We start from the raw sequence: 25456 nt of genomic DNA on the forward strand, positions 1-25456 counted from the left end.
AAATTGAGAGCAAACAAAACAACTGCTGTATAATGCCCTCAGTTGTCTTTGTTTAATTGGTCACATAGCTGCATCATATGACTGACATGCGTCACTGTTTAGAAAGTCTCCATTTTCGCTGTCCACACTGTGACGCGAAAGCACCGTTTTCAAATGTATGCGTTTTCGAGAGCGTTTTGAAAATGCTGTGTTTTCCATGAGCGAAAACACTGTCTAAGTGTGGATGGAAGGTCAAAACAGAGAGAAAACCATGCGTTTTCAAACGAAAATCCTAACTTTTGTGCGGCTGTCTTCACCACTTAAAGACATGTTCCCACTAGGGATGGGTACCGGTGTCACCGGTTCTGACATAAACGGTAGCAACCAGACCGAAAAGCAGCGCACATTTTGGTGCTTTTTTTTCTTGAGCTGTGATACACTTCTAGCCAATCATTTTACGTTTCCGAGGATAGTAGGCGGGCCCAGGTACGTTCTTTTAGAGCAGAGCTACAGATTAAAAATGCCCAAGGCGAAGCTGTCAAAAGTCTGGCTGTACTTCACAGCAAAATATGCAAACTCAGCAGCCTGCAATAAGTGCTTTAAGCTGATACTGTGATACTGTCAAAGGAGGTAACACCTCAAATCTGATGAAACACCTGGCAATGCATAGCGTTTTTTTTAAAAGCCGAGAAATGCGCCGTATTTGATAGCTTGCTGCGAGACCTCACACCGTGCACATCTACTGCGGGTGGGTTGCCTGTTATCGGAGCCGAAGTTAGCAACATCCCCCAAAAACCCGAAGAGGAGAGTCCTGGCCCCTAGCCCTGCCAGTGTAGCAGAAATGATGACGGATGATGATGGCAGCAGCAGCTGTTCTTCTCTGTGTGAGTAGCTTAATGTTGTTCGTGTGTAATTTACGTTGAGTAGGCTAACCACGTTATTAAATTAATGCATGTAAGGTGAACTAGCAAACGATACTCCCTTCACCCTGGACAAAAAGGCTAAAATGACCAAAGAATAAGAGAAAAACAGCTAAACATGAGAGGTTTTTGGACAAAGTTTGTGTTTTTTCCATTGTTTAAGCGCTGCTTCCAGTCAAGAGTGATGCCATATATGCCCCATAGCTGCAGAAAAGGCTAACATTGTTATATTTTTACAAAAAAACAGCTGAACATGAGAGGTTTTTGGACCAATGTTGTGTTCTCCATTCTTTAAGCACCGGTTCGAGCACTGTTTAAGCACCGGCACCTTATTTAAATATGAAATATTTTTAAAAATATTTCATATTTAAATAAGGTTAGTAGCCAGAAGTTTATTATTTAGGTCAGTCAACCAACACAAGCCAAATTTATACATATATTAATCATTCTAGATATAACACAGAAAGTTATTTTTTCAATATAGCTATGTTGTTCATTTACAAGTCCATCCTTCTGTGCCTGTCTCCTGTTTCCTGTTTTACTTTGATAGTCTTATGTCCTATGTTAGTGTATTAAGTTTTGCTTCCTCCCCATCTTGTTACATTGGATCTTTCCCAGCTGTATTCCTCCTGTGTTTCTACTTTTCTCGTTACTCCCTTGTGTATTTAGCCCTGTGTTTTTCTCTGCCTGTGTTTTTCTCTGTCCGTTGTCGCGTTGGTATCGTCATTTAACTGTGTGTCTCTCCTGTGGTCTTTCCTGAGTGGTCCTAGGTAACTCCCCGCCCCAGTTTCTTGTTTTTCTAGCTCCCTAGTTTTAGTTTCCTGTTTAGGTTATGTTTTGTGTTTTCTTTGCATGGATGTTCACAGCAAATAAAGCTGCCTCTTTGAGTTATCCCTGTGTGTGTTGAAACCTGCATTTGGGTCCACATTCTGCCTGCCACAGCACAATGCATGACAATGGCATGATCAGGAGTGAGATAAGATGCTGTCCCTAACTCCTAAACAGAATCCCTAACGCCCTGACCTCGTGACCCAACTTTAACCCTAATTCCACAACTGGCAAGAGGGGATCAGTATGCTGATTGTATTTGTAATACATCTTTGTATATTTTAACCTTAATCTGAATTATCAGACTCCTCCGTGGCAGTAGGTGTGAAAATGGTAGGTGGATAGAGTAGGTTTTAAAAATGAAAAATATGCATATATTTAAGAACATTGTTTTCTCACTTATAACAGATGTACCATCTGTAAACTCCAAAATGTTGTTCTCTGCAGGTTAGACTATCTACTGATATTTTTTACTTTTTTAGTATAGTAGTGAGATTTGTTTTCCGGTTAGGCTGGGGATACATTTTCCTGAAAAAAACAAAACAAAAACAATACAAAAAAACCACGCATGGGGGTCCCCCAGTCTTTTTTTTTTTATTTATATGCTCCACTGCTTATTGACTGGTACACACGAGCAAGACCGTATAACCCCCATATTCCCATCCCTAACTATCTGTCACATTGGGCACTCTGTCCTATGCCTTGTTATTTGATTATGTTTGACACACAGCACTTTGGTCACCAGCTGTTGTTTTTAAATATGTTATAGAAATAAACTTGACACATTTTTTAAATTTATTTTTAAATGATATTAGATAACATCCAGAAGTTATCATTAGTTCTCCTTCACAACGTGTAGTTTTATTATTTATGTGTTATCACACATGGGGATTTTACGGGATTGCTTGATTTTTTTTTTATATTTTAAATGTTCAGACAGTTTTTGATGCCTCTATCACAAATACTGATTCATTTTGATGGAAATAAAGATCAGTGAAAATTTCAACCTTTTTAATAGTTTTTGAGATGATCATGTTCTAACATTGTCTTTTGTTTAAAAAACAGCAACAACAACAAAAAAAGCATGAAAGTGGGTGGAAGCCTTTTTTTTAAAAAAAAAAAAATGCATAAAAAATTGAGGCTAAAATGATCAATACATACCCAAACTTTGGTTAGTTTGGTTTTTGTGCTGATTTCAGATGGCAAGACCCAAGTCTTCAAAACAAAAAAATCACTTAAATAACAAAAATATCTTCTGAATTATAGCATTACCACTCAGAGAAACTTGGTATTACATGTGGTGTTCCCCAAGGGTCAGTGTTGGGACCAAAACTTTTCAATGTATACATAAATGATATTTTTGATGTTTCTCAAGTACTTAAACTCATACTGTTCGCAGATGACACCAACATATTTTTCAGTAGCGATGATTACACTGATCTTGTAATGACCGTAAACAGGGAGCTAAAATTAATTTAAAAAATGGATGGATATAAATGAATTATCATTGAATATAAATAAAGCTAAAGCAATGATTTCGGTAATTTAAAATATAATATTGAATTACCAATTATCATTGAAGGTGTACCCATTGATAATGTGAGTGAAAACAAATTTATGGGAGTCATAATTGATAACAAAATTTCATGGAAACCACACGTCAGACACATAAAACCCAAAATTTCCAGAAGCCTCGCAGTTTTGAACAAAGTGAAACCATACCTTGATAAAGATGCACTTCGTACTCTGTACTGTACCCTGGTTCTTCCATATCTTACATATTGTGTGGAAGTGTGGGGAAACACATATAAAAATACAACTAATCCATTAGTCACAGTACAGAAACGAGCACTGCGTATTATTCACAAGGCTGGTTATCTAGATCATACTCACAAACTCTTTCTTCAGGCAAAGTTACTTAAATTCCAGGATCTGGTTAATTACAATACATCTATAATCTTATACAAAGCCTTTAATAAACTTCTACCTACAAATTTACAAATTATATTTGAAATTCGAGAAAGGGTTTATAATGTGAGAGGCTTCAGGGAATTCAAACTACCCAGAAATTGAACAACCCGTAAAGGTTTTTGTGTGTCTCTATGTGGTGTGAATATCTGGAACAGTCTGAGTTTACTACTGAAACAATGCAAAAATATTCATAGATTTAAATTCCTCTACAAACAGTTGGTCTGGTCACAGTATACTCAATGATGGTTTTAGTGTGCTCTGTAATGTCTGTTCTCTTACCATTGCTGGTATGATTCCAAAAAAAAAAAAAAGTGTGTGTATGTATGTACATATATGTACATGTGTGTGTAGATTTAATAAATGTATGTATGTATATTTGTCACTATGTAATTATTATTGCCTGTTACCTGTGGTAACGCAATTTATAATTATTATATATTCTGTATTTAGTTATGATGGTTCTGATTGTTGTTTGCGAGCTGCCGTTGAGATGCTTGCATGTGCCCGGGGCTGTTGATGGTTTGTTTGGTTGTAACGATGGGCGTAGCTGTGGGAAGCTTATTGTTTTTTGTTGATGAGTGAGTATAGGGGTGGGATTTAATAAGTTTTCTTCGTCCCACTCCTTTTCAGGTAATTTTTGTTTTTTGTTTTGTGCACTTTATGTTCAATATATGTATTTTGTTGTGCCTGAAATGAACAAATGAATGAATGAACATATTGTAATACTAAATACTTCTGAGCTCTTTACCTCATTTTTTTCTAGGCTGCACTCAGACAAGGCTTTGTCTCCTTGTTCCTGGAAGGTGATGATGATTAGAGCAACAAAGATGTTGACAAAGAAGAAGGGGAAAACGACAAAGTAGACCACGTAGAAGATTGACATTTCTATCCGATAGCCTGGACTGGGACCCTGGTCTTCAAAGGTGGCATCCACGGAGTGCTTCAGAACACTGCAGCAAGGAAGGTACAGGAACATATCCATGCAATCACTTTAAGCTAAGCATTATAAACTATATAACTCAGGCTAGGAAACGTTGCTGTGTGTGTTTCCCAAGAGAACAAAGTGAAACAATTCTTTAGTTAAAGCAAAGTAAAATTAGCTATTAGCTAGAGCAGACTGCAGGATAGTGGGGATTGTTGTGTGTCTTCCCCCTCTCCTCACTTTCACTATCCAATAAAGGCAAATTGCAAAAAACTAAAAAACAAACAAAAAGAAAACAAAAGGTTACGAGAAATAAGCTGTATATACAGTGGGTAAAACAAATACTGAACACGTCACCAGTCTTCTGTATATATATTTCTAAAGTTGCTGTTGACATGAGATGTTGACATGAATTACTACCAGAAGTTGGTAACAACCCATCCAGTTCACACATGCAAAGAAATCAGGCACTGATATCCCTAAATTAAGTTACCGTAATTGTCGGGCTATAAGCCGCTACTTTTTGCACAAGTTGTACGCATTGGCTTCAAATCCTTAAGGTTCTTTTTCTTTTCCATAGATGAGATTGGATTCAGGTTAGGTAATTGACTGCAGGATTCTATCAGTTTTATTTTCTTTCTCTGAAACCAGTTGAGAGTTTCTTTGAGTGTGTGTTTGGGATCATTGCCTTCCTGAAACATCCACCCTCATTTCATCCCTGTCATCCTGTTAGATGGCAGCAGATTTTTTATTAACAATGTCTTGATACACTGATACATTTTTCCATTGATCCTTCCTTCAATTAAAATAAGTGGTGCCAGTGCATTATGATGAAAAACAGGCCTCACACCATGATGTTCCTTCTTCTAAACTTCACTCTTGGGGTTGTATGTTTGAGGTGATAAGCTTTCCCTTTTAACCTCAAAATATGGTGTGTATTATGGCATCAAAAGAGTTCAATTTTGTTCTTATCTGACCAGAATATATGCTCCCAGTTTTTCACAGGCTTTTCTAAATGTTGCTCAACTAAGTTTAATTGTGTTTCAACATGCGTTTTCTTTAGCAATGTAGTGATGCTTGGTGAGCATGCATACAGACCTTGGCAGTTGAGGGCATTTTTTTTCTTTTAAAACAATTATACTTGCTGATTTCAGGTCATTCTTTAGCTCTCCACTAGTGGTCCATGGTTCTTGGACAACTTTTCTGATATTTTTTTTTTCACTCCTCTTTTTGAAATCTTGCAGGGAACACCTGGTTGTGGCCAGTGTTGGGGAGTAACGGAATTAATGTACTGCCGTTACGTATTTAAAATACAAAATATGAGTAACTGTATTCCGTTAGTTACCGTTTAAAAAGGTGGTACTTAGAATACAGTTACTGAAATAAAGTGATTACACGGCGGTATTTTTCTGTTTCATATGTTCGGCTATGCCCTCTCTATTTTTGGTTTCCACACCCCAAACAAAACACGCATTAAGAGGCCTGTGTCTCAATCTCGCAGCCCATGTCACCTCTACTTGCGGCCCACATAATGACGTGAAGAAATATTTTTAAAAATTATTCACAAAAATGATTTAATATGAAGGCAATAGGCAGAGTGTTACAGGCACAGCCATAAAGAATGTAGCTTCATGGACAGTGTAGTCCCTTCTGCAGGGAGAATGGACTGCCGTACCCGTTATGTGTCTGTGAGCGAGGGAGGGAGCTGTCACCGAGCAGAAACGGGAGCTGGAAGCATGCAAATATAATAATAACCACTGCAGCCAAAAAGAGTGCCTGACGAGCCCAGTTATAAGTAAGCTATTAAGACTCGGCTGTACACTTTTTTCGTGTTTTCCTCCGAAAAAAATAAGTTCCATTGGAGCAGCCTTTCAACGCCTCTCTCTGTCTCTCGCTAGCAAAGTTGACCGAGACATAAAGTAAAGCTAGTTTTCGGCTATGAGACCGACGCGGAACCCGACATATTAGCCAGAGGTCCCTTTACTACGGTTCGGAGCCGCGGACCTGTTTTATATACGTGTGCAGAGGTAGAAAGAGTACTAAAATATTTTACTCAAGTAAAAGTACCATTACTTTGCTGAAATTTTACTCAAGTACAAGTAAAATTACCTGTCTAAAAATGTACTCAAGTAAAAGTAAAAAGTAGCTCATTTAAAATGTACTCAGAGTAAAAGTTACATAGTTACTTTTCTGTCAGCAGGAGGACAGCCGCTTCTGAGTAGTGCAAAAAAAGACAGTGGGATATAAATCTCAAAGTAGTTCTTTTTTTAGTGAAAAGAAAAACTTTACAAATTAAAGTGCCGTGGCAGTTAAACTGCAAGTCTATACATGAAAATGGATAATGGTCACCAAACCAATCAACCAAACTGTCAGGTATCACAGTGTTTTCAATACAAAACCATATCATTCTTTCACATGAGAATGTGTTATAAACTGTCAAATAAGAGAACAAGTACTGAACTGAACGGCAGCTGCTTTAAAAATGTTTTTTTAATTTTTTAAACTTGGCACCTGCCCTACTGTACCTCTAGATTAAAGTTCCTTTGTATCCATCCTAGAGTGTTACTCTCTGAACTTCCTGTTAATTTTGAGGAGCAGTTGATTTTCAAAGTTAGTAGAGTTCATCCTTGCTCACTTTGCAGTGAACAGTAGTCCAGCACAGCTAAAGAGATGCTCGAAGGCAGCTGAGGCAGGCAGGCCAGTGTTAAGTTTGAGAGAAAGTTTTTTGACGTCCCTAATAAGACATCAATGCATTACATAGCTACCGCTGGTAAAATATACCAATATACCTCGTGTTTTTTTTTATTGGACAGTAACAGGCTAGTTAACGGGAGGTTGCAAGTGCTAATTTACAAGTAACAGAAGTCAGCTGTCTTTGACTAATCTAAGGTAAGTGAGCACTCTGTTATTCTTTTGCCTGCAGTGTGAACATATGTGGGTTAAGTAAGAAAGTAGCCGCTTCTGTCTTTAATTTAACTATTTTTTAAAATAAATAATTATTATTAACAAACAGGAAAAACGTAGGTAAACACATTTTCTTTTGGCAATTTACCAACCCAGTAAAAAAAATGTAAGTTGCGTGGACAACAACGTGCCCGATTACAGCAAGTTGCTGTACCAACCAACGTTATCTGTGTTCTTCACAGATGTCTTAACTTAATGTGATTAATTTGAACACAGCCTTTTTGCTACCATAATGGTACGAGTTGTATTTAACTTACCTCTACATGCTTGCGCAGGTTTGATGTGGAATTTTTAAAAGCTGCTAACTCGGTCTCTCTGGGCAAACACAGCTTACACTGCATAATAAAGCTGTTGCCTTTCTTGCACTTGAAGCCGAAATGGTCCCTTAAATACGGCCAGGGGTTCACATCCGTTTCTTCGAGTTCAGGGTCAGCAGAATTCGACGGGGCTTCTTTTTTCACTAGATCCGTGACACCGACGTCAGACTCCATCTTTAATGTGACCTTAGTGCCAAGTTGTTCTACTACCCATCATTCCCTGCAGTATTTCCGAAGCGCAATGTTTTTTTGCTTTGTTTTTTTAATTTACTCAGTAACGGGTGTGATTGAAAACGTAGCGAACTACAATACTTTAAAAAAAATACGCTTAAGTAAAAGTAAAATGACAGCCTTGAAAAATGACTTTAAAAAGTACAAATACACAAAAAAACTACTCAATTACAGTAACGCAAGTAAATGTAATTCGCTACTTTCCACCTCTGATTGTTACTGACATCTTTTGAGAATTTCATGTCAATAGCACATTTCGAAATATATATAATATAAAATTAGTGGCATGTTCAATACTTATTTTACCCACTGTAATGGACTTTGAGAAGAAGTCCTGGCCAAGCGTTATATATCGTTTTACAGAAAATTACTCACAGAACTATCTATGAAATAAAAAGCACTGGAGTTCTTTAAATTTGTTGAAGACATTTCATCTCTCATCTGTGAAACTTCTGGAACTTTCATTTCCACCATTCATTAAAAAAGGGTAGAGAGTTCCAGGTATTTAAACACTAGTGAGAGTTATCCCTTAAAGAGGGTTGCTGACCCACTATTGATCAGACGGCTCATCACATGAGCCAAGGTGTGAAAAAGGGTGTGGGTCATTATTAGCAGAGATTTCAGGTAAACCATTGTGAGACGTTGCCTCACCCTATCATGTGACCTATTGAGATCACCTGATAGAAGATGTGAGTGGGCATTAAGGCACCTGGGAAGGGTTCTCAAAACTGGCAGACAGTTGGTGTTGAAAGACTGTGATGTAACAGTGTTATAACACTGGGAAATGTATAAAAAAATTATTTCTAGGAAAATATTTACAAAAGTTAATCCTGGTTTGTAAAGTCTTATTGACTTGCTATATTATTTTAGCATATTACTTATGTAAGCATTCCCCTTAAGTGTCAGGTCACTAATTATTGGTCCATCTGTGCTCACGCTAATCAACTCTTCACTGGCGTCTGGTATAGTTCCGGTTTATTTTAAAAGTGCTGCTATTCTCCCACTTAAAAAAAACAAAACCTCAGCTAGACCAATCTCTTTGGAGCAGCTACAGACCTATCTCTAAATTACCCTTAATTGCTAAGCTTCTAGAAAAGGTTGTGGCTAAGCAACTTATACCAACTCTGGACAAACATAGCATTTGCGATTCAAATCCGGCTTTCGCAGAGCTCACTCCACAGAAACAGCCCTTCTTAGGGTCTCAAGTGACATTTTGATGAATAATGATGCAGGAAAATGCTCGGTCCCACTTATGTTGGACCTCACATCGGCTTTTGACACTGTTGACCACCACATCCTCCTCGAAAGGCTTAAATATTGGGTTGGTGTATCGGATACTGCCTTGGAGTGGTTCTCCTCATATCTACATAACCGATCTTTTTCTGTGGTGGTCTCTGATTTTAGGTTATCCTCTGCCTCCCTTACTTATGGTGTCCCTCAGGGTTCGGTTTTGGGGCCTTTATTGTTCTTAATATATCTTCTCCCGCTCCAGCATATAATGGGCTCTTTTGAGGACATTTCTTATCACTGTTATGCTGATGATATTCAGTTGTACATCTCTTTTAAGCCCCAGGATTTATCTAACCTTCAGCTTTTAAATCACTGCTTAGATTCCATCAAACGTTGGATGGCTGTAAATTTCCTCCAACTCAACGAGGGGAAAACTAATATGTGCTCTGGACAGATTTGTATCCCAGATAATGAAAGCCCTTGGTCCTCTTTCTGTGTACCGTATTTTCACGACCATAAGGCGCACTTAAAAGTCTTAGATTTTCTTCAAAAAGTGCGGCGCGCCCTATAGCGCGGTGCGCCCTATGTGTTGTAAGGAGGACGTAGTAGAGAACACCATGAGAACGTTAAAGGGTGAAGTGTGGGCGTTGATCGTATATACCGGGACAATCGCACATACCTGTATAAAAGAACAGGTATGTGCATTATGCAGGACATCGTTGTTTTAACAACCCTGAAAATGGCAAAGAGACACGCTTACGAAGCACAGTTTAAACTGAAGGCCATCAGCTACGCGGAGGAACATGGAAATCGAGCAGCGGCGAGAGAATTTAAGATTAACGAATCGATGGTTCGCAAATGGAGGAAGCTGGAAAACAAGCTCCGGCAGGTCAAGAAAACGCAGCTGAGTTTCCGCGGACATAAGGCGAGGTGGCCCGAGTTGGAGGAAAGACTCGAGCGGTGGATCATCGAGCAAAGAGCGAGCGGGAGAAGCGTTTCGACGGTCACCATTCGGCTAAAAGCAGTTTCACTAGCTGAAGAGATGAACATTGAACATTTCCAAGGAGGTCCGTCTTGGTGCTTTCGTTTTATGAAACGGTGCCATTTTTCCATCCGGACCAGGACTACGGTAGCGCAGCAACTTCCAGCAGATTATAAGGAAAAGCTGGCCATCTTCCGCTCCTACTGCAGCAAACACATCGGCGACAAAAACATCCAGCCCAGCCACATCACAAACATGGACGAGGTCCCGCTCACTTTTGACATCCCGGTGAGTCACACTGTGGAGAAGAAGGGGACCAGCACGGTAGCGATATGCACAACGGGGTATGAAAAGTCTTCTTTTACTGTTGTGCTTGGCTGCCATGCTAATGGACAGAAACTGCCGCCTATGGTGATTTTTAAGCGAAAGACTTTGCCTAAAGAGAAGTTTCCAGCAGAAATCATCATTAAGGCAAATGAAAAGGGGTGGATGGATGAGGAAATGATGAAAGACTGGCTGAGGGAGGTGTATGAAAGGAGACCAGGTGGTTTTTTCCACGCAGTTTCACTAAGAGTAGAAGGCAGCGCCGGGCGAGTTACGCCACAATTTGCCAATGGATTGTAGATGCTTGGGCTAACATGTCTGCTGGCACTGTTGTTCGAGCTTTCGCAAAAGCCGGCATCGTTTCCGAGGAGCCGCACGGCACAGAAAGTGACTCTGACAGTGAAGACAGTGAACCTGGCATGTTTGATGGAGATTTAGCGCAGCTGTTCAATTCAGACACAGAGGATGAGGACTTCGATGGGTTTGATTGATGATAAAAATGTGAGTACCAAACTTTGTTTTGCTCCTGCTTTATTTTTAAATACGCACACTTGTATGCTTGTGTGTTGTTGATGATGACGATTATTGGTAATAAAAATGTGAGTACCAAACTCAGTTTTGCTCCTGCTTTATTTTTAAATATGCACACTTGTATGCTTGTGTGTTGTTGATGATGACGATTACCGGCAATAGAAATGTGAGTAAGGTACCGAATTCAGGTTTGCTCCCGCTTTATTTTTAAATACGCATACGGTACTTGTATGCGCCCTATGGTCCAGTGCGCCTTATGTGTGTGTTAAATACAGTAAGGGCACACATAACTGAGACTGCGCCTTTTAGCACAGTGCGCCTTATGGTCGTGAAAATACGGTATGTTAAATCCTCTATCAGGAATTTAGGTGTCACTTTTGACTCGACTCTCACATTGGATGGGCATGTGAAATCTCTGGTTTGGTCTTGTTTTTATCATTTAAGAAATGTGTTAAGCCCTATTTTATCTCACTCGAAACTGGAGATAGCTATACATGCATTTATTTCCTCACTATAGAGATTGAAAATGTGACGTCATTTCCGGGGTAAAACCGCAAAGGATTGTAGGTACGAGTGGCAAGCGGTACTAGCGCATGCAGGCTTTCACATGAAAACAGTCACACAGCAATAAAAAGAAACACAAAAAATGGCAAGAAGCTGTTGTATTATTAACTGCAATAGCCAGTCGCAAGACAGCCACGGGAAGCTGACGGGTAAAGAGATTTTTTATCAGATTACGTCATGAAAGAGAAACTGTTCAAGCCATGTTTCCAATGTAACAAAGAGCAGACAGATGGCCTGGATTGCAGCTATTCGAAGACCAAATATAACATTCCAGAACACTCCAGCTCACATTTAAGTCTGCTCCAAGCATTTCCACAGTCTTCTGTTGTAGTTATTACGTAATTTATCATAACATAATTGTTGATGTAGGTTACAATTAAGCCTTATATTGATTTGAATTGAATTGGTTTCGCTATGCTGCTTTGTTCACTGTGGCTTTGCGTGCTAATATTTGTAGTGTTTTGTAGGAAAACCAGCCTAAATGCTGGAATGCGATCCAGACTGGGAACCCTCTATCAACCTGGGTCATACTAAGTTTAAAGCTGCTACCACAGCGAGATTTGATTGGTTAAGAGAGAGAGAGCGATATCAAAACAGCCACAAAAAGTCCCGTATATACAGTATGTGTCCAAGGGTTGTATTGAAGCAATCAAGTGATGAATAACTGTTTTCCAGTATGTTATTTTGCAATGTTTTTTGGTGTTTTTTGCATTATTGATTTGCTAATAAAGCATAATGGAATACAATTTTGCCTCTTTCTTGTAAGATTCTATAATAGAATGAAACAATATCGCCAGTTATAAATAAAGACAATAAATTGAATGAATTACGAAACACTTATTTTATTTCTATTAGATCTGAAAATGTTGTGTAATACTACAACCTAAAAAGACAAATAGATTGCGTTGGCCTGTACATGAGATAAAGGAAAGAAAATTAACAACAGCTGTGAAATGGAATAGTCCAAATCACCAAAGTAAACTGGACCTGGGCTTGTTGCAGGGATCTGAAGTTGCTAAACATTTTGTGAGTGTATGCATTCACACTTAGGACCATCTAATAATGAATATGTGCGTGATAAAAGTTGGGCAGCACGCTAACGTCCTTACTCCACTCTGTATGCACGTATGGGTTTAACCCTTTCACTCCTTTGATTTTTCCTCGTACTTTTTTTTTTTGCATTTTCGTCAAGTCTGTCTTTGTACGGACCTGCCGTGTTCTCCGTCATTTTGTACATAACTGTTTTTGGGGCAAATAAAATGCAAGTAGGGATTAAAACCGCAGAATTAATGATTACTGGTGCTGGAAATGCTAGCGCTTGATGCAGTGTTTTGATTTTGCTGCCACTCGTACTCACAATGCAATGCGCGAAAGTCACGTGGTCTGTCAATCTCTATTGTAACTCTTTGTTTATGTGTCTAAGCAAAGGTTTTCTGGATCGTCTGCAGGTTGTGCAAAACACTGCAGCTAGGCTGTTGACAAAACCTCCAAGTATTCACATGTGACACCATTGCTATTTCAGCTACACTGGCTTCCTGTTGACTTTAGAGTACATTTTAAGATCCTAGTCTTGACATTTAGAGCCTTAGACTGGCACCACCCTACATCGCCGATCTGCTACAGCCCTATGTCCCTAGCAGGTCCCTGAGGTCATCTGATCAGGGCTTACTTGCTATAAAACAGACTAAGATGAGAACAAAGGGTGACAGAGCTTTTGCCACTGTGGCCCCGAGACTGTGGAACTCTCCTTCATACATTAAGAACCATGGACTCGGTAGTTGTTTTTAAAAAACAACTCAAAACTCACCTTTTTAAAACTGTTTTTGGTTAAATTTCTGCCTGTTTTATATTGTCTGGTTTACCCTTTGATTATTTGTTATCTTAAGTGCAGCACTTTGTGATTCTGTCTAGAAAGGTGCTATACAAATAAGATATATTTTTTATTTATTTATTATTTAAACGTCAGATATTTTAAATTTAGCTGTTTTTTGTTTGGTTCATCTCATTTTGAGTTAGGCACCATTTTGCAGCTTCTTATATTCTCTATATTATTTTACAAGTAGCTTGAAACAAAAGAGGAAGCCCATTCATGGTATGCATAAACTATTTTATTTACAAGAGGTGAAAACAGGTCAGTATATCAGTGGTGACATATAATTTGATGAGTAGCAGGAGTAGGAGGAGGGAACTGATCAATAATTTCTACTCTGGCTTTTACCAGTCGTATCTGCCCCTGTCCAACCATCTCACTCAAGTCACTGTGGCCTAAGCACACTCACATTTTGGCAAGGTTCACTATAAGTTCACTTCTACACCACAGTTTTTTTTACAGGACAGGATGGTCCTCTTACAATACACAACACAGGGGTCGGTGCATTGGTGGTTCTTGGTGTCCGGGGCTGGGCGCTCAGGTATGTACCAGCTCACTCCCGGTGGCTACTTGGCGGGGCCTGGCGCCTGTTGCTCGGTCAGGCCTCTTCCGTGGCGCGGGGGGCCCTCGGGCCTCCGGCCTCTGGGCCTGCGGCTCGGTCCACTCTGGCAGGCTGGTGCAGGCCCCTCTAGCTTCTGCTCGGTGGCTACTGGGTGACCCCTCGTCTGGGGATCCTCAGCCCTTCCCATGAGGGTGGCACGGATGCCCCTCCAGTGGTCCTCCTTGAGCTCTCGCACTCTGGGGCCTCTGGATGTCTGGGGCCTGGATCTCCTCCGTGCCTGCTTCATGCCCTGGGGGATGGGGCTATGGCTCCCTACACCCTCTTGTGGACCATTACATGGGGAAACCATTTGAATACAAGCGCGCTGATCCATACTGGTGTGCACATGGATGCTCACTGTTCGTAGACTTAAATCACACCTTTCTTGGCTGCTACTTCAAAGCACATTGTGCGCTGTCTGTCCTGCGTACTGCACAACAATATTCAATATTTAGTATTTACTGCTGTTTACACTTAGCTAGATTAATGCAATGGTGTTGTGTTTAGTATGTTGCTTTGTTTTGGTTTTTTTGCTTGTTTTCTATTCTTTTTCTCTCAACAGGTGATCCAGGAGATTTTTATTTTTATTTTTTTCCCCTTTCTCACTGTCCCTCTCCCCTTCTGTTTTTCTTTTCCTTCCTCTTTCTTTCTCCCTTTCCTATCCCTCACTCATGTCTGTCCCGTCTGTAACAATTGAAAATAAAATAAAATAAATAATAAAAACAAAGGTCGATCAAATGGACCAATACGGCAATGCCCTGATCATCCATTTGGCAAAATAAATCCATTGGGTATCCTTGTTGGTCTTCAGACAACAATTCTGACGGCTAAAGAACCAAATGGGACAGGCAAAAAACAAAAAAACAAAAACAAATAACCACCTCCCACCGTAAAGGTGCGAGGTGCTTGTGTTGCATTGGTTACCCCCCTTGGTTACAAAAGACAAGGCACTATGTGTGTGTGTGTGTGTGTGTGTGTGTGTGTGTGTGCACGTGTGTGTGTGTGTCATGGGGGTGCGTTTGTGTGACCTCCTGCTCACAACTGTTTTTAACAACATCCTTGGTCATAAAGAGGGTAATCTCCCCCACACCGAATATATGGCTCAATTCCTGTATTGGTTCACCATGCACAACACAAGTCTGTGACCTGCCACAGAGAAGGCTCTGTCGCCACAAGAATGAAGTAGTCCGTGGAATTGACAACATGAGTTTTGAACTGGACCTCATGGTTTTCTCTAGAGCAAAAATAATTAGGAGCTCAGACAGGTAAGAAGGGGCTTGGCTGGTAAGTGCCTTAAAAACAAAAAAGTAAGAGTTTAAATTGGATCCTGTAAGGAACAGTGACCCAGTGTAAAGAGGCTGGGGTTATATGCTCCTTCCATTTAGTGCCAGTTAGTTCTGAAATTTCAAGTTATTTTCTCGAAATTTTGAGATAAGTAACACGGAATTTTGAGTTAGTGCTGCCAATCGGTAATCTACGTGGTAATCTACGTGAATGATGTCATTTCCTTGTTACCCGGAAGCTGAAGCCCTCAGCTACAAATGACATGGCTAAGCTACCAGTATTACAGTAGCTTAGCTACTGTAATACTAAGCTACTGTATTAGTATTACAGTAGCTTAGTACTGTAATACTAATGCACAAATTGCTGAGTATTTTCAGTGTGGCTTCAGAAATGCTGAAATCCTTGTGTTATTAGCCGAATCACATGGCATTACTATCGGCAAACATACTCTCGAAAGCACCAATTTGTTGCGATCCGGTTTTGAGTGGGCATTCCTCTGTGCCATATCCTTCCAGGTAACAACAAAATGACATCGTTCATGTAGATTGCTAATTGGCAGAGCTAACTCGAATTTTTTAACTACTTTTCTCAAAAATTTGAATTACGGCCCTGGTCATAATGTCTCTTGGTGGCTGTTTCTTGTTCTGTCTGTGTCTTTAAGTCCCTGCAGGTCCCTGATTGGATAAGCTGACGGCTGCTGATTGGTCCCCTGATCATGGTTGCTTTAAAAATCCCTCACCAGCAGTTGTTCGGGGCAGCAACTGACAGCAGCATAGACCTGACCCTGGCCTCCAAACTTTGTGATATTTGTGACTCTCGTGACTTACTGAGCTTTGTACATAGTATGTACAATAGTTTTCACTTGTAAATAGCACATTGTAAATAGCACTGAAACAGAAGGGGTGAGCTGCCTTATTATTTTCCTTGTACTATTTTCTCCTGTTTATTTCAGTTAGGGAGTTAGGTGTAGCGTTTGTCTTTTGTTTGGTTTTTGTTTCACATAGGGTTTTAGATAGCACCTCCTCACCTGACTTAGCTTGTTTTGTTTGTTATTTTGGCCTTTGTTCACCCCGGAGCTTCATTTTCAGTGTAGAAAAATAAAGCACCGTTCACTAAGAAATTGTGTTTTCTGTGTATGGTTTTGGGGCCCAGGGCGGGTTCACTTCCTTTTTTAACTCTTATGTTACGTTCCTGTACCCCTAGACTGGGACGTAACAATGTGTCTGTGAAGGTTCTCAGTCATCCAGGTCATCGTAGTCAAAGGAGCTTGCAAAGAAAAGCGTCTGGACTTCTTTAAGTTGCTTGAAGACGTTTCACCTCTCATCCGAGAAGCTTCTTCAGTTCTAAGGTCAAATGGTGAAGAGTCCCAGATATAAACCTAGTGGGAGTATCCCCCCCACAGAGGGACAAAAGGACCCCCTGGGACGTAACAATGAAATCCTTGTGTTATTAGCCGAATCCCATGGCATTACTATCGGCAAACATACTCTCGAAAGTGCCAATTTGTTGCGATCCGGTTTTGAGTAGGCATTCCTCTGTGCCATATCCTTCCAGGTAACAACAAAATGTCGTTCATGTAGATTGCTAATTGGCAGAGCCAACTCAAATTTTTTAATTACTTTTCTCAAAATTTTGAGTTAATAAGTCGAAATTTCGAGTAAATAACTCAAAATTTCAAGTTATGGATACTTTTTTTGTGTGGTGGAAAAGAGCTTCCATAATCTTTACCTTACAATATAAACCTTGAAGGGTTTGTTAGTGTCATTTGGTCCTGTATAAATAAAATTGAACTTTATGATGCTATGATCTTTTCTGATTAATGTATTGGGTTTTCTGCTTGTTGGCTTGAACATCATACCAGAGCCTTCTGAATATTTGGATGAACTTCTGTCTTGGTAAGTTTTTATTTTCAGTTTTATTTGCATTTTTAAATAGTTAGTTTTCTCATTGGAATCATGTAAGGCTACATTTATGAACAAGGAACTACATTCCTGGACAAGCCCTGTTTTTCATTGAATACATTTTAATAATCAGACTAGCTGTACTTACGTTGGCCAGCCCTCCCCGGTCGAGACAGTGAAGAGGGTCAAAAAAGCCCACAGCACATTGTCATAATGGAACTCATACTTTTTCCACTCTCTGGGCATGGCGGCCACCTCGTCTTTGTCATAATCTAGGAATTGTCCTCTGTAAGAAATAAAGCAAGTGGAGACAGGCACACAATAAGTAGCATTTGAAAGTTTAGTTACTTAAGCTCTGAAATATGAAGTGAGGCTGTGGGGATTTTTTTTAGACCAACTTGCAGTCTTTCTCCAGGCCTTTGGACTCATCAGTGCAATAAAAGAATTTCCCCTTGAAGAGCTGAACTGCGATGACGGCAAAGATAAACATGAAGAGGATGTAAACAATGAGGATGTTCAGCACATTCTTCAGAGAGTTAACCACACAGTCAAACACCGCCTGAGGACACAAACAGATTTTAAATTTTAAATGAAGAAGATTACACAAAATTTGTAAATATGATTTAATGCTGGTCGTTTTGTTACTATGCTGCTTTCTTAACTAGAGCTGTCTACAAAATGACTACTAATTAACTGCTACAGTGCTCAGCATAAATGAGTACACCCCACTACGTTTGTCAGAAAACCTTTAGTTTCCTTTCTATGAGATACTACTACAAAATATTCCCACAAATGTGGGCCATTGATTGCAAACAAGATTTGTTTATTTGTGCACACAAAAAAGTGATTTTCCTAACAAATTCATTCAAGCCCATGTCGCAAAAATGAGTACACCCCAATTAGGAGAAAAGCCACGCTTAAGACTTCAAAATTCGAATTAACAGGCATTCAAGCACAGGTGAGTCTAATGATTCATTTAAGAGATGTCCAGCAGACAGGTGACTATAAAAGGACATTAATTAACAAAGAAAAGCCCTTCCTGTCATGTTTCGGCTGTGTGCCGGCAGGAATTGGACCCAAACGCAAACTCACTGGAGACAGGACTGAACTCAAAATGGCAGCTTGTATTGCTGAACACAAAAACTCTACAAAATCTAAACTGAGAAGACTCTATCAAAACACACAGGGAGCTACAAGTAGAAACACACAGTCATGAGGGACAACTCGACACTGACTCAGAGAAACACAGGGTTTAAATACACTGGGAAGTAACGAGGGGAATGAGACACAGAAGGAGGGCACAGTTGGGAGAAATCAGGACTGACGAGACAAGCAAAGCAGGATGCATTCACATAAGACACGGACCATCAAAGTAAAACAGGAAGTATCACACAGAGATGCGAACTTGACACAGTGGAGACAGCAACTAAGAAACACAGAGACATAAACCATAAGGCAGAGGTCTAAGAAGACCAACCATGAGAACATAATGCAGAGTGACAGAAAACAAGAAAACTCAAACATGCAAAGACACACAATTACACAGAACAGAGGGGACACAGAGAGACATGAAGGGCAAGGGATCAAAACTAGAAGCCATAGAATAAATCACACACAAGTACAATAATACACAGCAAATTCAAAAGTGTTAAATTTTTTGGTGTTAATAGTCTCCTTGCAAAAGTAGAGTTAATTTTACTCTAAGTAGAGTCACATTCTTTTAATGTAACTCTGAGGTGTAAAATGATAGTAGTTAAAATCGAGTGTTAAAAATGAGTGTTTCTCTGTCAAATTTGGAGGTGTTAAAATGGAAACATTAACTCTTGACCTCTTAACTCTGAACTCCTACAGGGGCTATGACACCAATAGAGTGAATTCACAGACTCCGCCCCCAGCACGGCTCCAATCGAAGCTGAAGTGAAGCCGTTTCAGAACATTTTGCTCTACATATTTGAGTTGTTTGCCATGCTTGGTAAGTCATTCTTTCAAAGATTGTTTCAATTATTATTATGAGCTTTTACTTCTGTGGCTCTTTGGAGTTGAGACAAAGCTGTGTGAAAGGCATTAGCCATGTTGCTCGCTGATAGCATAATATTCTGTTTTAGCTAGCTGAAAGGTATTGTTTGCGGGCAAATACCACAGCCTTGAAAAAAAAGCTTGCATGTGAATTTTCAGTCAAACTTTTGGTCAAATACACCTAAAACAATGTCTAGAATGTGAAATGTTGGTATAATGGTGCTGCTTGAAGCCTGAAAACGATCGCCCATAAAAAAATAAAAAAAACACGAGATAACAGCAGTAGCAGACGTCCTGACTGGATTCCACGGTAGCATTTAGATCCCTCCAGAGTTTTGTGCACACGGTTTAGGTAAAAATGAAAAAGGTTGAGGTTTTACATTTAGTTCAGTATTACCTGTTGCCTGTGTCTTTGTCTTTTGGGAAAATACTTTACACAAGTAATGGCTCAAAGAGGATTCCTTTTTTTTTTTTTACTGTGCTGCAATTGTTTACTGGATTATTTGTGCCATTAATTAGTGTCAACTAATTTTTATTCGATCTCCACACAGGATATGCTTGTGAAGATGGAATATGGGGGAGAGCAGAAGTGCGTTGAAGTTCCACAAAGTGATGAATGAAGGACATGCATATTGTATTGAAGAAATAAGTGATGAGAATGCTGTTATTTGCATTTACCATGTCAGACCTTTTGATAAACAAAATTCTAATGAAAGTGAGAACATGTACACTGTTACATCTTTCAGAAAATGTTTTGAAATTGTGGTGCACAGTTCAGAATAAATGTTTTTCAAAAACCATTGCGTCTTTTTAGTAAATGTTTATTTCCAAAAGAAATTTCTAGAAGTTCAGAACAGTAAAATTCCAGCTTTTTAGAATGAATTAGAAGATAACTCTTACGTAGTTAAACTAAAATACTCTTTGAGAGTTAATATATAAACTCTTAACACCAAGTGTTAAATTATCAACTCCAGACAGATTTGGTGTTTAACACTAAATCAGAGTTAACGTACCAACTCTCCAAAAAGAGTTAAATTAACACTCTCTGGTGTGGACCCATATAGACACTTTAATAGTGTTGAAATCAAATCCGACAGTGTTAATTTGGACATGCTGGATTTGCTGTGTACAAAAATCACAAAGAACTAAAAACGCTGGGTCAGGAGACCCAGGACCGTGACACTTCCCATTTCATGCTGTCAGCAATGGCTCCACATGGAAGAGAAATGTCACAAAATCTGAGAAAGGAAATAATTTCTTTACACAAAAAAGGTGAGGGCTACAATAAGATCAGAAAAGCTTTACATATCAGTCAAAGCACTGTAGCAAAAGTGATCCAAAAATTTAAAAAAGATGGAATTGCAACCATTGTACAGAGACGTCCAGGCTCTCCACGTAAGTTAACATCTTGACAGGAGCGTCTTCTGATGCGCACACTTCAGAGGAATGGCATGCATGGGTATCGTCCATGAAGAAAGCCTCTCCTAAAGTCCATGCACAAAAAAGCACGCCTAGAATTTGCTATGGCCCATGCTGAAAAAGATGAAGACTACTAGGACTCTATAATCTGGAGTGATGAGACAAAGATCACTGTTTTTGGAACTAATGGTTTCAAAACTGTATGGCGTGGTAAAGGTGAGGATTTCAAAAAGAAATGCATGGTGCCTATAGTGAAACATGGTGGTGGCAGTAGTGATGGGATTTCCGGCTCTTTTTAGAGAACCGGCTCTTTCGGTTCGGCTCACTAAAAAGAGCTGGCTCTTTCGGCTCCGAACCGGCTCTTCAAGTTGTTTTGTTGCTTTAATTAATTAATTATTAACAATAATATAAAATTATGCACAAAAGGAATTACTAATGTAAAATAAAAAAGTGGTTTTATTTATATATTTTTATATATAAATATATGCGGTGGCCCCTAGAGATGAAACATGTACAAACTCCAAAACACATTTCTAGCATGAACTGAACTTCCAAAACAGAGCTACCTAGATCACTTAAATTACACAATTGAAAGCATGTGTGTATTGTTTGTGTATTTATACACAAGCACTCATATATATTCAAATAATTTAAAAAAATGTTCATTTACCTGTTATTACCACACACCAAATCCGGTCGTTGGTACTTCCTGGCTTGTGTAGCCACTAGGTAACAAAAGCTCAACATTGCACCTAGCATCCTGGAGCACTTCTGTTGTCTTTTGTATGTGCTTTAGAGTTCATACCTGTTTTGAAGTTTGTACATGCTTTGCCTGTAGGGGCCACCGTAAATATACTTTTATTTATTCACTCCACAGAAAATGTAATAAATAAATCATATAATACAAAAATCAACTATTCACATTTCAACTTTTAACAATTTAAATTTTCAGCTTTTTCCTTTTACAAATTTAAAGTGAAACAACACAAAACACTGCAAACCACAACACAATTAAATATAAATTAAAATATGAAAACAAAAAGAACATGCATATTCTCTGTCATATGGACCTGCATGAATAAACTTTCTGAATCCTTTATCATCTGCAACTGAAAATAGTTGTGGATGATTACTATACCTTTCTAATGTGACGTTGTTGTCCCTGGCTCTTTCTCTTTCTCTCCCTCCCGGTCTGTTCCTGTGCTACTGAGTGTAACTACCGCCCCTCCCCCCTCATCCCAGCGTAAAGCACAAGGCTCGCATGCGGAGTGAAGCGGAAAAAAGAGAAAGAAAAAAACCCCCACAGTTCACGATAAGGAGCCGGCTCGCGTTGTTCACATCAAAGATCCGGCTCGTTCACATCAAAGATCCGGCTCTAAGAGCCATTTCGTTCGCGACCGACAGGTGGCAGTGTCCTTATGTGGGGCTGCATGAGTGCTACTGGTGTTGGGGAGCTGCATTTCATTGATGGTATCATGAACTTAATGTTGTGTACTGCTTTATAATGAAGGAGAAGATGCTGCCATCACTGCGTGCACTTGGTTGTTGTGCACTTTTCCAACACGACAATGATCCAAAACACACATCTAAAGCTACTGTTGCATTTCTGAAGAAGAACAGGGTGAAGGTGATAGACTGGTCAAGTATGTCTCCTAATCTGAACCCAATCGAACACCTGTGGGGTATTCTGAAGCGACAAGTTGAGCATCACTCTCCGTGCAGCATCCAGGCTCTAAAAGAGGTTATTCTCGAAGAATGGAAAAAGATAGATGTTGCAATATGTTGCCAACTTGTTCATACCATGCCTAGAAGACTTGTGCTGTCCCTGAAAATCACAGTGGCAATACAAAATACCAGATGTAGTAGTTTTTGTTGCAGGGTGTATTCATTTTTGCTTCAACCAATTTGAGTAAAACTGAAGATTTTGTGATCTAAGTTATATTATTAACCTTATTTTCATGTTATGGAGTGTTGACTAAAACTCAGCTTTGTGAAAATTTGGGAAAGTGTTTTTTTGTTCATTGAGCTACTGATTAAATTTGTACTTTTTAAAGGGGGTGTACTCAAGTCCTAGAATTGAACCTCAAATTCAAATTTTATTTGTCACGTACACAGTCATACACAGTACGATATGCAGTGAAATGCTTAGACAACTGCTCGTGACCTAAAGAAAAAAAAAAGAAAAGGCTATGAATAAGATAGGAAATAAATATGAAAAATTAAAAAGGGTAAATTTAACTAGGAAGGAATAAAATAAAATATAAAAAATTAAGGTTAAAAATGAAATAACGGTACAACACAAATTAGAATGAAGGGTAAATTTAACTGGGAAAAAATAAGATAAAATATATAAATTAAAGTTGAAAATAAAATAACTGTACAACAAAATACACAATACACAGTATAGAACTATATAAGAATGTATGAAGAAATATAAATATATATATACAATAACAGCAGCTGTACAAGTATTAACTGGAAATGAAGAATATAGTGACCAGTGTTGTGCAATCCACATTATTTAGTGTCTTGTGCAGTGCAAATATGCTTAAAGTGATTTAAGTGATGAAGTGAAACCTTGAGTTTTGGCAGGCGCTTGATGGTCTTCAGAGGCCTGAGAACTCGAAGAACCCTCAATGACTTGATAGTGCTGATGTCCTTGCCTTTGGTTCCCCTATGAACAGCAAATATGTTTAGACCACACAAAAATGTATCCACAAACAATATGCAGTTAATGTAATCTTTGTCAATATTACTAACAAAAGCCATATCTGAAATTAGACCGTATGTTGTAACAGGGTTTGATTGTGGTAGGATGTGAATGAGGTGTGTTTAGATCAGCTGGGTGACAGAGAGATGCAACAATAGCCTTTCTGGATATGAAGAAAACATTGAAATATTTTTATGAAAGTTTATTAAGCTCGATGCATGATGGTCAAGAAGTACAGATCAGCGTAGACCATAAACTATGTGGCGGTGTTGTACTGGGTGGGCATCTGTGATAACAGGGTGAATGCTCATACATTAGACTCAGAGTTGTCTGCAAATCAGAGTGCCTGAAGGGGATTGTGGAGCAGGAGGAGATGAAACTTAACAACCAGGGAAATCTGGCAACTAGACCCCTGCATATTACCCTCAAACTTATTATGATTATACAGTTTTTAAAAAACTTTAAACTCCATAATTTAATAATCAATATTAACCCTTTAATATATAAAAAAAGAAACTGAACAGTTTTGATTCTTATATACTGAGACATGGGCTTATACATGAAGGTATGACTTCTAACAGACCACTGGATAATTTTTTTTTCACTGCAAGAGTCAGAGAACATTCAGTGCTTGATGACAAGATGAATATCAGTGCCATGCTTGTAAATGCAGTGCTGCAGTCAGGACACATTCCAAGAAAGTTGGTGAGCGTCTAATCGAAGAAACAAAGAGCCACTGTCCTGGCAAAGTAACATGACATATCTTAAAAGCTTCAACCACACTGGAAGTCACGTGGTCACCAGAGACCATAAAAAGTGAATGCCATTTGACAACTTTAAGTGACTACAGGCAAAATGACTGCTGAATACTAGCTACTTCAATGTCATTTATATAGCACTAAATCATAACAGCTCTTTATATTTTAAGGTAAAGACCCCTACAAAAATAGAGAGAATACTCAAACAATCAGACAACCCACTATGACCAAGCACTTGGAAAGCAAAATCTCCCTATTAACTGGAAGAAACCTCCAGCAGAACTAGGCTCAGGGAAGGTCAGCCAAGAGAGACAGGACAAAAAGTGTATGCAAAATTTGATGCAAAGTGTGAAAACACACAGAGTAAAAACAGGTGAAAAAGATGCAGCCAGTACATCATCATCATAAGCTTAATCTTAAAGATAGAGAGATCGTCTGTCTCCCAAATCAAAACTGGGGACTAGCTCTAGTGGGGCGATCGTGGCTCAAGAGTTAGGTGTTCGTCTTGAAATCGGAAGGTTGTCGGTTCGAGCCCGGCTCCGGCAGTCTCGGTTGTTGTGTCCTTGGGCAAGACACTTCACCCGTTGCCTACTGGTGGTGGGGTGGCTGTAGCTCAGGTGGTAGAGCAGGTCATCTACTGATCGGAAGGTTGGTGGTTCGATTAGTCTGCATGCCAAATATCCTTGGGCAAGATACTAACCCCAAATTGCTCTCCGATGCATCCATCGGAGTATGAATGTGTGTGAATGTTAGCTATTAGAAAAATGTGCTTGTGAATGGGTGAATGCACACGTTGTGTAAAGCGCTTTGAGTGCTCAGATGAGTAGAAAAGCGTTATATAAGAACCAGTCCATTTACCAGAGGGTGGCGCCAGTGTCCAGAGCGCCCCAGGGCGGCTGTGGCTACACTGTAACTTGCCATCACCAGTGTATGAAAGGGTGGATGATTGTGTATAGTGTAAAGCGCTTTGGGGTCCTTAGGACCAAGTAAAGCGCTATACAAATACAGACCATTTACTCTACAGAAGAGGGGCCTGAAAGCTGAAGACTGCCTACTATTCTATTTTTAAACACCTTAGAAACCACAATTAAAATCAAAATTTCATGATATGGTACTATGACGTCTTAAAGATGA

General features: G+C 39.3%; 1 protein-coding gene and 1 long non-coding RNA gene across 2 annotated transcripts in view; one reads left to right on the forward strand and one right to left on the reverse strand.

Annotated features, from left to right (window-relative positions):
- LOC308404397 (voltage-dependent N-type calcium channel subunit alpha-1B-like) overlaps positions 1–25456 on the reverse strand; it is a 341704-nt gene that overhangs the window by 115883 nt on the left and 200365 nt on the right. Inside the window, exons 26-29 of the mRNA XM_080894424.1 lie at positions 23432–23528; positions 17818–17978; positions 17568–17705; positions 4447–4648 (exon numbers count right to left, since the gene is read on the reverse strand). Of these exons, the coding sequence (XP_080750550.1) occupies positions 4447–4648; positions 17568–17705; positions 17818–17978; positions 23432–23528 (598 nt within the window). The remainder of the gene's footprint in view (positions 1–4446; positions 4649–17567; positions 17706–17817; positions 17979–23431; positions 23529–25456) is intronic.
- LOC308404398 lies at positions 19268–20235 on the forward strand. The gene is made up of 2 exons (XR_013973114.1): positions 19268–19391; positions 19987–20235. It is a non-coding gene; the product is annotated as an uncharacterized lncRNA (long non-coding RNA).

The sequence above is a fragment of the Rhamphochromis sp. 'chilingali' genome, assembly GCF_963969265.1.
Source record: "Rhamphochromis sp. 'chilingali' genome assembly, chromosome: 10".
NCBI lineage: Eukaryota > Metazoa > Chordata > Actinopteri > Cichliformes > Cichlidae > Rhamphochromis > Rhamphochromis sp. 'chilingali'.